Raw genomic sequence first — 15,958 nt, forward strand, 5'->3', positions numbered from 1 at the left:
GCATTATTAACCAAGAAAAAAATGCAAAATATTAAAGATCAGCTCCCACCTTTTCTTGAGACTTGTCTATTTCTGGGGTTCCTCACTCAGGACTGCTCAGCCTACATCCTAAACCCTTGCCCTCCAGACAGCCATCACACTCGTTTTATATTCAGGTGGGGGAAAGGAGCTACTTGCCTCACTTGACTCTTTTACATAGACCTCCACCCAGGGCATCTCTGGTTCCCTCTCACTGTAAGGGACTAAAAATGTAACCTCAGTGCCCAGGTGAGACTAAAACTGTAACCTCAGTCTCACTCCACAATTGGCCAGATCTGCATGTGAGTTCAGAGAGGTCCCCCCTTATCTGTCTATTGTCAGGGCAATTACCAATGAAGGATGTGTCTGGAGTTTCTATAGCTGCTGGTAACCAAAGTAGCTCAGGCTGTATTCAGCGATCCTGCACCAATGCTTGGGTGCCCCCTGAGTCCACTGGCTGGTTATTACCCTCCTTTATCTACAAGCAGTACACACACTGAGCGCTCACAGTCTCAGCAAGACCATGTGTTGCCCCCATTGTCACATTCTACAAAGGGACACAGTTTTTTGCATGCACTATTTTCCTCACATAAAGAACAGACCATAGGAAGAGCTGCTTGCGCCTACCTAGAGTCTGGATGAGTGTCCTTTTTGGTTTTGACCCTTAGCATTTCTTCAAAGTCACACTGCCTCATTTGACAGTCCTTGATTTATTTACACTCCCCATTGCCCACAGGCAAAATACACACAACAGGAAGGGCCCTCCTAGACACTGCCTCTTCAGAGTGCCCAATCTCTTTTAGTTTTCTCCCCTAATGTTCCTTGAGCAGATCCTTGGATAATGTGTCAGGTCAGGGTTTCAGTCAGAGCCCTGGTGGTTTACCGAACAGTTCAGCCTTCATGAAAGAGCCTCTTGCCAGCTTAGATAGTTGGTGCTGGTGCACCCTTATCTGCATCCTCCAAAGCAGACTATTCAAATCCTATTCTAAAATAATTCAGTCATCAGTTCTGCAGTTCATTCCTTTTGCTTGAGCCAATGCACTGCCTAGTTGTCCAACTGCTGGGCAAAAGAAAAGGGCTCACCCTGAAACAACTTTTTGGTACTTTTCTTCCAAGGTTTCCAGGAAGACCAGGATGGCAGCATCTTGCTCAGGGTCAGGCTTGAGCCTCTCTTGTTAAAAACCAAATAGTCAGCCTAGGAATCCTCTTCCCTTGTTCCCCACAGAAGGGTGATGTGCTGCTGCTGCAGCAGACAGCTATGAGTCAGTGAAAGTGACTTGTTAAACCTATAAGTCATTATCTTGGACAGGTAAAGGTCAATCCTCTGGAACATCTGCTCCAGGAAAAGTCTTTGCTGTTCCTGGTGTGCTGCCACCCAGGCCTGCTGCTATAAGCGGCAGAAAGATCTGCTGCTGTAATTCTTATTGTTCCCTGACCCATTTCAGGACCCACCTCTTTTCCCCTTTTGGTTCCCCCTTTCCAGTGTGTCTTAAAAACAAAAATCTCCTGACACTACTTTTACATTTTCCAAATTGCTCTGAAAACATAGTCTACATCCTATTTACATGGAGTCTAGCGTTATTAACAAAGAAAATAATAGGAGTAGCTTAAGTTTTCTCAGCCTTGGCTGCTTCTAAAGTTCCTCACTCAGAGCCACTCAGCCCACACATTAGGTAATCTATCTCCAGGGAGCCATCTCCAAACCCACTGTATCCAGGTAAAGTAATGACTCAACAAGTCACCTACCTCAGTGTCAGTATAATTCACTTTACACTTTCCCAGCAGGATCAACACTAGCTACCAGGGTTGGATGTTTTAGGCCAAAACCACCACTGTGTACAGGAATATATTTTCAACTTGTTATACACAGTGCAGTGTTAGCTATGCAATTAAGAAACTGATGTCATGGTGTAGGGTATTTCTTGGGAATTCACGACTGGCTGAGTGTCTGCCCATTAACACCATCCAGTCATTATTGCTAAAACAATCTATAACCTCTTTAAAAGAGAAAAAAGTGCAATTAGAAGGCTTATAAAACATTGCACTGGCTCCCTGTCTGTTCTATTTTGTGCCTGTGACCTGCCTTATGCAGACATCACATCTCACATTTGGCTGTACTGTGAATCTCAAGGCAGACTTAATGCTTACTATATCAGGCAATGGCTTTGCACAGTTTGTTTTCTAGCACTTCCAGCTTAGAATTTCCATTAATGCTCATGAGGGCTGCACAGTAAAAGCCCTGAATACTGAGTTGAGAATAACAGTATAGATCCCTTCCGAATCACACTAACAGCAAGTAATAAAAGAGGAGAAGTTATTCTCCTTGCGCAGTAACTGGAGTTTTTCAAATTGTGTCTCCCTGTGGGTGGTGCAGTTCAGGTGTGCATGCACCCTTAGCCTTTGATTGGAGATTTTTGGTAGCAGTGCCCATTTAGCCCGTGCACACACCCTACTTATCCGTGTACCCCATACCAAGGTCATAGAAGGCTACATGGGCAAACTGCCCTCAGTTTCTTCTCTATAGCAAGGAAACTCCAAAACAGTGGAAAGAAGGGAAGATAGTGGAGCACCCTAGGGGACACACATCTCAAAGAATGCCAGTACTGTGCAAGGTGAGTAACCTCTTCTTCTTCTTTGAGTAGTATCCCTGTGGATACTTGGCTTCAGGTGATTCCCTAGTAGTAACCTCTTAAGGAGAAGGGAGTTTTGGAACAGAGTCCATCACAGAAGAAAGAACTGCATTACCTACTAGTGAAACAAAGGGGTGGAAAACGTATGTACCAAGGATCATGTTGCAGCCATGCAGATTTCAGCAACTGGAATGTCTTTGAGTAGGGCTCTAGGGTAGATTGTGATAAAGTGCAATCACTCATAAGGGAGATGGAACCTCAGCAGAACAGCAATTGCCAATAATGCATCCAGGGAGCCATTTAGAAAGTCTTTGTGTGGAGACAGAAGCTCCCCTAGATCTATTTGCAATAGAAACAAAGAGTCTAGGGGGTCTTCCTGAATGGTTTAGTTCTATTTAAGTAAAAGACTAAAGACCTCTTCATATATAGTGTATGGAAGACAGATTCCTGTGTAGACTGATGGGGGAAAGAAAGAAAGAAAGAAAGAAAGAAAGAAAGAAAGAAAGAAAGAAAGAAAGAAAGAAAGAAAGAAAGAAAGAAAGAAAGAAAGTTGGATAATGTGGTTAATGTGAAACTCAGAAGAAACCATAGGTACAAATTTTGGATGGAGTCATAATGAAATCTTCTCCTGACCATACTTATGGTCTCATTGGGTGGCATTCTGCCAAACCTAGGCACTGTTAAAGTGCCCTGGCAAAGAATATTTTCCCTCTCACAGCCAGCAGAAATCTACTACTAATAAAGAACTAACTAGTGTGTGCCTGTTTGCTCTTTATATTAGTAAACTCCATCTCTGGCTGAAGGCGGTTGAGAAGGACCAGAGGGCGGTTAATCCACAAAGCCCTCGATAGCCTCAGTGCAGGCCACGAGGACGTGTAGGGTGCACGAGCAGGCCAAACAGGCTCAGCTACCAAAATCTCTGTTCAAAGGCACATGGGGAAGTGGAGCATGCAGAGGGATGCAATTGAAGAAGAACAAGGTCACATTCTGACCTGTGTCCAATGTTGATAATTCTGAAAGGGATAAATCAACCTCCAATTTATTTATTGTTTGAATCTCATTAACAGAGTCAAAATGGAGGCACTAAGAGGAGAACAAATGTTTTACTTGTACACTAGACATAAGTCCTAATTATTTAGCATTCTAAGGGGGAAAAGGGTCAATTTATTTATATCAGCCTTGGTACCCAGAACTGTTGAATAAAAAGTCATGGCAAAGAGTCTTTTCCTTCTTTAAGCACAATGAGAGTTAGTGCCAATGAGCAAAAATGGGCAGAAATCTCTTTGATCTCAATACGATTGAAATTATCATCATTGCTTACTGGTACCTGGACAAGCACAGTATGATTCCCTGATGAACACAACAGTATATTTGGCATTGGTTGGAATGCTTCAAGTAAAATCGGAGTTTTTTTGCTCAACTCGTCAGTCTTAAAATTCCTTGAGAAGCACGTGACCAAAATTAAAGCAGGTCAGAAATGGATTTAAAACTCCCTAAAACATCCAGTCAGTGTCAGAAATCTTTGCATGAAGATGCTTGGCTGCCTGAGACTGATTTAGTGTAAGGCCAGTTGTAAAAACTAGAGCCAAGTGCATACTACACAACATTCTCCTTGAATGCTCATTTTAATTTTTTCTTTGACCCTGTTCCCTACCCCTGCTGAGTTTGGTTTCTACAAATATTCTAGCAAACTACTTTTTGAGAAGGAATGTTCACAGAAATATCAAATTTCACTGGATAATAGCTATGGGAAGCTTTGAATTTGGAAATGTGAGTGCACTGGACATTTGTTATGTTTAACCAATCTGGGAACTGAAATGATACCATGTGATCTACATGTCCAATGAAAACTAACCAAGACACCTTCAGCTTCAACACTTGCAATGAACTGTTCACAAATAGTCTCCACACCCAAAATTACTAACAGAAATTATTCCTGGAATTAATTGCAAATAATTAATAGCACATTCAAGAAAGTTACATGGTGTTTGCAAACTATTTGTTAACAGAAAAGTATGCATGATAAATTATTCACCCAACTTTTCATATACATTCTCAGTTGCATCATGGAGAGAATTTCTTCTGATCCTTTGAATTTGCAAGATGCTGGACTATGTTAAAGGGATTCAAGCTTGTTTTTTAAGAAAAGTTGATTTTTTTGAGATATAGTAACATTTGCTGCCTTAAATGGGTTATCTTTCTGCATACTTGGACAATATTTAAACAGAGAACCACTGGAATGTAAACAGATAAGCCTATTTGGTACACAACAAGATATTATTTTGCTGTTTTTTCAATAAAGTTAATTAGGACTATGATTATGAATTTAAAATAATAGTTTTAGGGCTCAAAGTCATGTAATTCTGTTCAGGAAAGAATGTTGTGTTTTGCACAAGATTGGCTAATTTTTATCACCAAACCCAGCAAATTAATGGAATTACGATGAAATATATATGATAGTAGGAGACTTGCAACTTCACGGCCACACCTGCAAATTACAATTTATGGGCAGACTCCTCCCCAGTACAGAGTCCGAGTGAAAATAATGGGACTCTGGGCAGGCAGGCACAGGGGCCAATCCCCACACTGCAACCTGCAAGACCGAAGGTCAAAAGATTATTGAAGAATTGTTCTGCACATTTACTTTAACAGCTTATCTGAAATATTAAGGACCAATTTCTGCTCTCAGATCTGCTGGTGCAAAAAAAGAATAATTTCAGAGTTCTGAAGAATTTCTCTGAATTTACACGTGTTCCTGAAAGCAGAACTTGGTCCTACATTTTATTTATGATTTAGCCACATAAAATAAGGATTAGTTAACCAGAAAAATAATTCATTTTCGATATTCGTATAAACCACAATTTTAAATATCTTTTTAACCTGTTAAGTGCTGTCATTGCAGAAAAGACAATATACGCTGCTTTACATTTTGTGGGGTGTTGTTGTTGTCATTTTAGTATCCCCTTTTTAAGTTATACGACTTTTCAGAAAGCCTTTGACAGACTGCAAATAAAACTCGGACATGTTAGTTCTCTTTAAAATAGGATAAGATGATTACTATATCAAAGGCACGCTCTTTGGAGAGATTCAAAGACGGCTTGTAAAAACAAAAACAAAATACATTTCACAAGCTTCTGTGAGCAAGACCTGTGCTTTATTTCTGCAAAAATTACCTTAACGCGAGGACTGACTGTGAATTAGTTACATTTATGGAGGCCAGAAGCAGCAGAGGTGAAGGGGAAAAATAACAATCTATAAAGCAAGAGTCATCCCCAGTTTGGTCTTCAATCAAAAGGTTTTGCTGAAGCACTTCAACTTTACCAAATTAGAACAAGTTTGCAGCAATTACTAGCCCTTTAGAATATTTTGTAATGATTTAGTGCTGTAAAAAGAGTCATGTTTGCAGATTTAGAAACTGAATCCTACTAACTAATGATACTTAGCCAGCGTGTCACACTTCTCATCTTCCAAGGACTTTGCAAATATTAACTAATTAATCTTCCTGTGAAGAAGGCATGCGTTATCCATATTTTACAGATGGGCAGAAGGGTTAATTTAGGACTTCTCTACACAAACATTTAATGTGTAGCAAGCTGGGGTGTAAATCTGCCCCACAGTAGCCTGCTACATAGTAAGTGTCTATTAGGACCCTGTTGGCATGCACTAACATCTCGTTAGTACAGTTAGATCTACTAATGTTTTGAAGTAGGGTAGATCAAAGTGTACTAAGAAGCTATGAAAGTGGAGTCCATGTCAAGACTTAGTTTGCAGCAGGCTATTGTGGGGTAGGTTCACATGCCAGCTTGCAACAAACTAAATGTTTGTATGGACAAACCCTAAGTGACCCACCTGAGATCAGAGTCATTCATTCTTCAGAGTCTATTAGTACTTGTTTAAAAATATGTTGTGTCTTGCAGGCAGGAGTATGTTAAAGCCAGACACCAGAAAGTGTTGGTAGCCTCTCTTGTAAAAAGCTATATGTGCTGATTAACGCTACCAGTTTTGTTATATCTATCCTTCATTAAAAATTGCTACATAGTTTCTGATTTGCAAATTGTGTGGAGGAGCTGAGAGAAGGGACATTTTATGAATGAGACATGGAACTAGTGGTTTCAGTCCAGTTCTTAGTAGTTCCTAGCTTTTCACTTGTCACTCTCAAAGCACATTACCAAGAGGTAGGTAAGGATGGTAGACTTTTTTTCTAATCTCAAAATTCAAAAGAAAAGAACAAAAACAGAAAAGGAAAAATGTCTATTTTTGGGGAATTCCCTTCCAAGATTTTGTGATCAACTATAGAGCTCAAGGAAATTTTGCAAATGTAAAAAACTAACAGAATTTAGAGTTTCAATGTTTTAATTTTTGAGAAAAAAATGGGGAAAACATTACTTTTTTCACTAATTCCCCTCCCCCCCACAGTTTGTTTGATGAGTTCTATGGATTAGCCTATCTCCATGTTAGAAATAGGGATAATGAGGCACAAAGAGATTAAGAAATTTTGCCATTGGCAAATAATATGCTGGTCTCCTGACCAGGCCCGGATTAACCAGTGGTGACTTGCACAAAGAGTCCAGTCTCAGGGAGACTCAGTTGCCCCTAAATTATGCAGGGTGGCTTAGTTAAATTTCAGTGGAATGGGGGGTGGCATACTCAAGTTCTGTCCTGCCTCCACGCTGTGGTGAGAGCCAATGGGCTGGACTGGACTGGGGACCTGAGCCAGCCCGCTGGGACAGGAACTGCTGGGGGTTGAGTGTCGGCCAGCTTGCTCACCAGCCCTCACACCCCCCAGGGGCAGGACTTGTGCTCCCCCCAATCACATTCCTCGGGGGCAGTACACCCACTATCAGCAAAGGTGGAGGGAACCTGGTTTCCATAGTGCACAAGGCCAAAAATTATTTAATCCAGCCCTGCTCCTCACCTGCCAGTTCAGTGCAATGTTACCTAGAGACCATGCTATGCCCATTAACATGACACATTTGGGGTCACTGCAGTGCTTTTAATGTATTTTTAATTACACACTTGTATTTTAATTATATATATTTTTATTTAGTTCAGTGCTCTACCTGCTTATGCCCGTGATGCTATTATAATGGAGAAATTTTTTGCTTGAAATCCAGCCAAAAAACTTTGGACAATGAAGCTTGAAGAATTATAGAAATCCCTAATCAGCTTCAATAGCTGACAAAAAAATGAAGTGTCAGAAGCCTATTTCAGAGTTTTATAGTTTGGGAAATATTTTCAATTATGCAACTCTTGGTTTTCATTGTGTCTCACAAATGAAACAAGAATCAATGAATCCCGGTTGGCTTCCAGCTTCACCAACTTGTTACGGGATGGATGAAGTATTTCTGACTCACCCACTGAATTCTGGAAAGCTTTCCATCTCTTTGTAATTGAGTGAAATGTTCACCCATGTGAAAGTAATACACACTGGACTCAAAAAATAGTAAGCCCAAGTAGAAATATAATGGAATTGATGAAAACTGAGAGAACTATGAACTCACTTCCAGGCTACAGATATCCAAACAACCTAGAGATTCAATAATAAAACTCAACATAATACTCAGATACCAAGAGAGAACAGCAGGACATGAATGGAAGGAAATTATGATTAGGTTATGCAATGCTTTGGCAAAATTATATGATTTGCACAACTTCACTTGTTCCATATTCAGTTTCTACATCAGTTTGCAAAACTAGACATCTACGTGTACAGGAGAAGGCACAGGGGATATAAACATCTGAGCCCATGGAGTACATACACAGCCAAGTAAAGAGAGACTTCACAAAAAGACTACATAATTGAGGAACATGGATTTCACATGGGAAGAAAGTGTGATGGGGTGTATAAACCCCACAGCAGTGATAAAGAGGTTAAAGAGCTGCTGTGGGCTGGCCCTGCCCCTCTGGCCCTGTCAGTCATGTCAGGGGTGGAGTAAGGTCTTAAAAGCAGGAATTTCTAGACTGTTGCTGAGAGAGAGACAGTGGCTCTTACAGCTCCCAAGAGAGACTCCTGGACACCTTCAGGGGGACTGTTCTCAGGAAGGCCATTCACTGTGCCTACAAGGAGACAACAGACTTCACTGTACCATCTGGGTAGGATAGGTTCAGGAAGCCCCAAGGCGAGCATTTAAGTAGTTGATATCACTACCCGCAACCCCTTTCAAGGTTAGGGAATCAGGGACTAGACTAAGGGGACTAAAAGAGTGGGACCCAGGAACCCCAATCCCTTTAAACACAATCAAATTATTTGACTTAATTTTTGTATCACAGACTCCTGCCTAGGCAGAGTGGGGCACCTGTATGAAGTATGTATGTGCAGACTGAGGCCCTGAATTCAGCAAAGCACTTAAGTGCACGCTTAACTGACTTCATTGGGATTCAAGCTAAGCACATGCTTAAGTGCTTTGCTGAACTGGGGCCTAACATAAGAGAGAAAGAAATGCAACAGAGGAGGGTGACAAGTTATATTGCATATCTATAGTAATATGCATGTAATTTGGATGTAAGAAGGTAGTGATTATTTTAAACAAACATCAGCGGATTACCAAACACATTTAAGGTTAAAAATGATAAAAAAGATGATTTTATATCTACAATATCTTTTTTTAAAATATCATCAGGCAAAATAGATTCCCATACAAATTATTTCCGATCATTTGTATCCTTATATCTGGGGGTAATTTCTACACCCACCCACAGTCCTAGAGGTTCCTTTATGCAGCAGAATTAACTTGGTTCCATTGCTCTGTGTGTGTGTGTGAGAGAGAGAGAGAGAGAGAGAGACACACACACACACACACACACACACAAAGGGAAGAGGGATTTGCAGGACACAGCTCCATGAGACTTTCAGAATGCTTTCAACAACAGGATTCTAAAAGCAGGGCAGAAGTGCGGGTTAAAGGAGGAGTGGGAGCTACTGCAATATAGCTCCACTGGTGATTCCCAAATATTGACAAGGGCATAGGTGTCATGTGAGCTACTGCAGTCTCAGGTAGCTGCTGTAGAGTAACTTGTGGGAGAGGATTCCTCCAACCTAGCCCATTGGGCACAGTCTGGATACTTGGACTGTGTGTTGGGGGGCGGAGGGGTCATAATGCTTTTTTCCTGTTGCACATCTATTCCTCTCATGCCTGCAGAGAGTAAAGGGAGATTTGCCAGAGTACTGGTAATGAATGTGTTATGAAAACTACATGTCCCCGTTTGCTATTCTGTCAGGGCTTATGTGATCACCAGGGTAAATTCCAGCACACAACTAGGGTATGTCTACACTGCAATTGGAGGTGAGATCGCAGCATATGAAGACCTATATGAGCTTGCTTTGATCTAGCTAATTGGAGTAACAATAGAAGTGACGCTAAAGAAGTACAGACTGTTCAACCCTACCCGCAAAGCTAGGTACGTACTCAAGCAGCTATCCCGAGCTGAAGTCCGTGCTTCACTGCTATTGTTACTCCAGCTAGTTAGATCAAAGAAGTGCTGCAGTCATACCTCTGACTGCAGTCTAGAAACACCCTGGCAGGCATATACACAGGAAGACTGGACTAACTCTACTGAGCATCACCTATTCATCTGTAATTAAAGGACAAAACAGAGAGCCGACTGCTTTGAAGATCAACCTGACCCACTGGTGAAGATGCATAAATTTGGATGAGGCTCGGGGTCCAAGGGCAGACAGAGGAACTTTGGGACAAATAAAAGTCTGCCCGTGAACTCAGAGATTGTCTCAGATTAAGAGAAAGGGCCTGCAGAGAGCTGCAGGCTGGGCCTCATGCTCAGAAGGGGTGACTGATGAGCAGAATCCACCTACACGAGCAAAGAAAGGATAAGGTTTAGGCCAGATAAGATGCACAGAGGCTGTTATTGTTTCAACCTTGTTTCTTTCTGCTTGTTAAATTTCTATGCACCAATACTTCACACTTGTTTTTGAAGAAGCTGTCCTGAGACACAGAAATCTCATATTGGTCTCAGAGAGAATTCTAAAATAGGACTCAATTCCCAGTTGGGCCAGCTGGGGTAAATATGGTTAGTAAACAGGGAGTGCTGTAACTTGATGATCCAGTCTCAGGTGGGGTGAACCATGGGGTTCCACTCTCTGAGATATAAGCCTCTCACTTGGAAAAAGTGCCTACAGAGAGAGCTCACAAGTGCAACTCACCCCTGAACTGTTTCTGAATACTTTGGTATGTAGGGGTTACAGAAGAATTCTGTGCATGGGTTGGCATTAGATGGATGAAACAAATAAATATTTTGTTTTAAATGCTAAAAAACCCTTATGTATTGATTCCCACAATCCAAAGCTAAAACCAAAATGAAATATGGAATTTTTTCCCAACTCCCAATTCAACTAAACACTAATGCACTTGCTTAAATTTAAGCACATGCTTGTGTCTTTTGCTGAACTGGGGCCTAAAAGACATTTAGCACAAACTTTTAACTGGGGAAGATAATGCTTAAACTAATTTGGTTTTAATACAATCAACAGCTATATAACATGGAATAGCTATCCTAATAAACTTTTATCATTCACAATGTGTTAAAAACCCCAGCAATTAATTATTAAAACATGTTTACTGTGCAGGAGAATCAAATCTCATTAGATATTTTTAATAACCAAGCCCATTAGTATCGCTGCCTTTCTCTGCCCATTCCCTTCTTTGTGTACTAGTGCGAGAGAAGTGATTAGGTAGCAAGCGTCTACCTCATGAAAAAAAAAAAACACTGCTTGGAGCAAGAGGAAAAGGAGCCAGGTCAATTCTATTTACATAGCAGGCTTAAACACTAACCAAGTTTTTTCAGCTCCACCCTCATTTCCCTTGTTATGACCTCCCCTTAGCTCACCATGATGGAATAGAATTAAGGGCTAGGTCAGCTGTGGAAGACAAAATATTTTAAAAACAGATAAAAAAAGAATAACCCCCTGGGATTCATTTTTAAAGGACATTTAATATTATACTTTGTTGATTCTCTCTCCTGAAAAGATGGTCCCCTCAGGTCATTACCATGACACATGTGTAACCCACACCACCACTACCCAGGCTGTACCTATTCTGTGGATATAGGACATCAGACTCCAGGCTGTCAGTCTGGACCTTGTGATCAGCATTTAGACTTAAAATCAGGGTGCAACCCCCTTTTAAAACAGCCTTAAAATCTAGCCTCTTCATAGCAGCCTCTTTAAGAGCCAGGTATTTTATATGCAGTACAGACCTGTTAATCTATACCCTACTTAATTAGAACTATGGTATTTAACCATATCCTGCTTCTGTCCTCAAATGCCAGGGCATTCATCAGTTATTCCCTCCTCTTTATCAGGACACTGCTTATGTCCCAGAACTCTCTGGATAAACAGGGTTGTAAATGAGACTTTTTAATGCAATTAGAAGCATTGTATCAGCATTCATGTTAGAAATGAGATCCTTATTAAGGCCCTGATTCAGCAAAACACTTCAGTGCATGCTTAACTTTAAGGCTATTAGTCCTACTGAAGTACATGGGAGTACTCCCATGTGTAGGTAATTTGCTGGATGAGGCCAGAAGAGAATGGGGCATCACATACCTTTTCAGGGACACAGTTCAGCAAGATATTTATGCATCTGCCTAATTATAAGCATGTTAGTCGCTTGGTTCTAGTTAATGGGGTTACTTATGTGCTTAAGTACCTTGCTGAATCAGAGTAGCTGTGAGATACTGAGCACCCTCAGCATCAGCTGAAGTCAGTGGGGGGTCAGGGATTTCATCACATTGCAGGATCAAAACCAACATGACTTGCAGCTCAGATATTCATTTACCCAAGTTTAACACTTTTCCATCTCACCTTAAAATTAGCTGGGTTTCACCAGCCCAAACAAACATCTGTTATATTTTTATTTACAATAATCTCTTCCGACCAGAGAGCAGAAAGCTTCCTCTAGCCTTCAAGCATGCAATTAAGCAATAGATAAAACCGAGAAAGTGGATGGACGAAGCAAACACATTTGAATTACTGTAGGTGGAGAAAGCAAACATTTATTTTCATTAAGTGCGATGTAGAATTTAACATGTCACCTTGCAGCCGCATTGGTGATTATTTTCAGACTGCTGGGATTACGGATCAGCTTGTCCAGGATGCTGACAATCTGCTCAAACTTGGGTCTGTTGTTTCTGTCTTTCTGCCAACAGTCCAGCATCAACTGATACAAGGCAGCTGGGCAGTCCATAGGAGGTGGTAAGCGGTACCCTTCATCCACAGCCTTGATTACCTAACAAGGATAAAAGTTTTTGGAAAGTTGAGGCAATTAAATTAACTTCTTTTATCAGTCTTGTGAAACAAATTAGCACAGATCCTTTATGTTTAAACAAATGTGTTTATTCACCAGTTGTCTTGCAGTGTAACACTTCTGGTTTATCTGCAAAGTAAACCATGTAGCGAATTAGATATACAGAAAGTGCTACAGGAAGGTTAAGATACAGTATGAGGAAAGTGAGACTCTAAAAAAAAACAAAACCAAAAACCGTCTCCAAACTCACATTGATTAGATTAAAGCCACAAAAATGTTACATTTCATAAGATGTGGGCTCTATTACAACAAAGACCAGATTGGTGGACAGTTGGAGGACATTTAGGACTCTGCTATGTACATCAGCCAAACTGGACAGTCCCTACGTAAAAGGATAAATGGACACAAGTCAGATATTAGGAATGGCAATATACAAAAACCTGTAGGAGAACACTTCAATCTCCCTGGACACACAATAGCAGATTTAAAGGTAGCCATCCTGCAGAAAAAAAAAACTTCAGGACCAGACTCCAAAAAGAAACTGCTGAACTTCAGTTCATTTGCAAATTTGACACCATCAGCTCAAGATTAAACAAAGACTGTGAATGGCAAGCCTACTACTAAAGCAGTTTCTCCTCTCTTGGTGTTCACACCTCAACTGCTAGAAGAGGGCCTCATCCTCCCTGATTGAACTAACCTCGTTATCTCTAGACTGATTCTTGCCTGCATATTTATACCTGCCTCTGGAAATTTCCACCACATGCATCTGATGATGCGGGTATTCACCCACAAAAGCTTATGCTCCAATACGTCTGTTAGTCTATAAGGTGCCACAGGACTCTTTGTCACTATTTAGGACTATAAGAGTTGTCACTCACGATCTGATTATTGATCATTTGATTCCAATATCTTCATTAATAAGTATTAATACTTATACTTCAGAAGACATCAAAGCCACCATTTAGGTATCTTTAGTGCTATATGCTTTCCCCTATGCACAGCTGAACTCCCATTATAATCAATAGGATACCTCACCTATATACCTCCCAATGGAAATTCTGAGTATGGGGATCCTTGAAGAGAGCACAACACATAGTCTTTAGAACATAATAGATCTAATTTTGACAGCAGGTTGCTAATATGAAAACTTCATACCTTCTACTGTACAGTGCAGGTCAAATTATCTTCTTCTTTGCCTAGGCATAACCTCACTGAAATCAGAGACTTGATGTAAAATTTTGCCCTGCATCTAAAATTTTATAAGATTTTTGTATATGTTACCATTTCCTTTCTTTTCTGGTGTTACAATCTTCCTTACCACTCCAGATAATAGATTTTGCATATGAGTTACAAAATTACATATCCAAACTAGATGATGATATAGGGATACTACACTAGCATTGGTGTTTTCAGGACTGCTAGATTCCAAAGCAGTGAAAACCGTTTTGAGACAGGAATAAGCTAGAAACACATTATGTGGTTTAAGTAGCCCTGTAGTGAAAAAACACACACATACACTTGCCCTATATTTCATTTTAATATGAACAGATATTGTGGAAGGCATCCCACTGCAATCTAAATGCAATTAATTAATCCTGACCAATAGTAGACACATTATGACACCTAGTTAAAAAGAATACAGTTTTCTGTTCAAGTCTGAGATATAGCCAAGAGTCCTTAGTTGAAAGGGACAGTTTTGTTTTGTTTTTTAATGAATTTTTGTATTTATATTCACATTTTTAGGCGAAGGCGGAAAGAAAATGCTCTGCCAGCCTGATTCTAGTTGTCATTTCTGCTCCTTTGTTTGTTTAGTGTTAAAAATTGGGCATAGAAAATCATCAGAAAATCTTTGCCCAGCCCATTTGTGACAGAAAGTTATAGTTTTACTTCTATCCAAAAATTTGGGGTTATAATTGACTTGTGAAATATATCAAGAGAAACAAAATTCTTTTGTTTTTAAAGAATCTTACTTTGGGAAATGCTATGCCTCTAACAAAACAAACATGTTAGCAGAAATGAATTAATTAAACCCAAAAAGCATGGCAGACCTGTATGTTACATAGACATAACTCCACATTAAAGGTCTTCTAAACAAATGAAACGATCTCCTCATGTTATCTGTTGACTGCCTCCAGAAAATTTTTTGTTTAATTCAAGTCTTAGTACAAATGCTTCCATTCTCTTCTTCACAGGCTCCAATAACAACTTACTTGTGCATTCAACCTTTATGGAAAAAATATATAGACTGTTACAGAGATGGAACCAAAAGGGATCTACAGACATTTAGCCTGGTTCAATTAAAATGGCCCTAAAAACCCCTGTAGTGTAAAAAAGAATGACATATTTCCTGTAGACTTTTTAAACCCACCTTTTAGAATATCTCAGCACAAATATAATTCTCTGTTACATTGTACATAGTGGTCCAAAAGCCTTTTAGAAAGATTATCATTTTCATTTAAATTCTACAGGTCTTTTCTACAAGCAGGGAGACTTGGAAACTTTCCTTTTTACATCTTATTCAATGTCAGTGTCAAAAACTAGGAGCCACCTGGCTTCATTATGCTCCACTTCCTCTCACAGCTTGATTTTTTATTTGAGAACATAACTGAAGACTACAATATACTCACGTCCTGATTGGACATCTCCCAGTATGGTCTCTCTCCATAGGACATCACCTCCCAGAGGACAATCCCATAGCTCCATGCATCACTGGCTGATGTGAACTTGCGGTATGCAATGGCTTCTGGTGATGTCCATCGGATTGGAATCTTCCCCCCCTGGAAGCAGAACAATCCTTTAATTCTTGTAACACATGTACATCTACATATGCTTTGTTACCTATAGCCATTTTGATCATATGGAATAGTAAATACCTTAAGTTACAAAATTCTATTACCATTTACCACGGAAGCAAGCCATTTCTTATCACAATGGTTTATATAACACATAGTGCATTATATTGTATCACAAAACTCTTCTGAAGCTCTATGTGAATATATTTTTTCTATATAAATCAAATCATCAATTTATTTATTTACACTTAAAGAAAGG

General features: G+C 40.0%; 1 protein-coding gene across 1 annotated transcript in view; it reads right to left on the reverse strand.

Annotated features, from left to right (window-relative positions):
- Positions 1-15,958, reverse strand: part of EPHA3 (EPH receptor A3) — a 773,721-nt gene that overhangs the window by 11,630 nt on the left and 746,133 nt on the right. The window contains exons 18-19 of the mRNA XM_039481726.1: positions 15,535-15,684; positions 12,696-12,889 (exon numbers count right to left, since the gene is read on the reverse strand). Coding sequence (XP_039337660.1) covers positions 12,696-12,889; positions 15,535-15,684 — 344 coding nt within the window. The remainder of the gene's footprint in view (positions 1-12,695; positions 12,890-15,534; positions 15,685-15,958) is intronic.

The sequence above is a fragment of the Mauremys reevesii genome, linkage group 1 (genome assembly GCF_016161935.1).
Source record: "Mauremys reevesii isolate NIE-2019 linkage group 1, ASM1616193v1, whole genome shotgun sequence".
NCBI classification, from domain to species: Eukaryota; Metazoa; Chordata; order Testudines; family Geoemydidae; genus Mauremys; species Mauremys reevesii.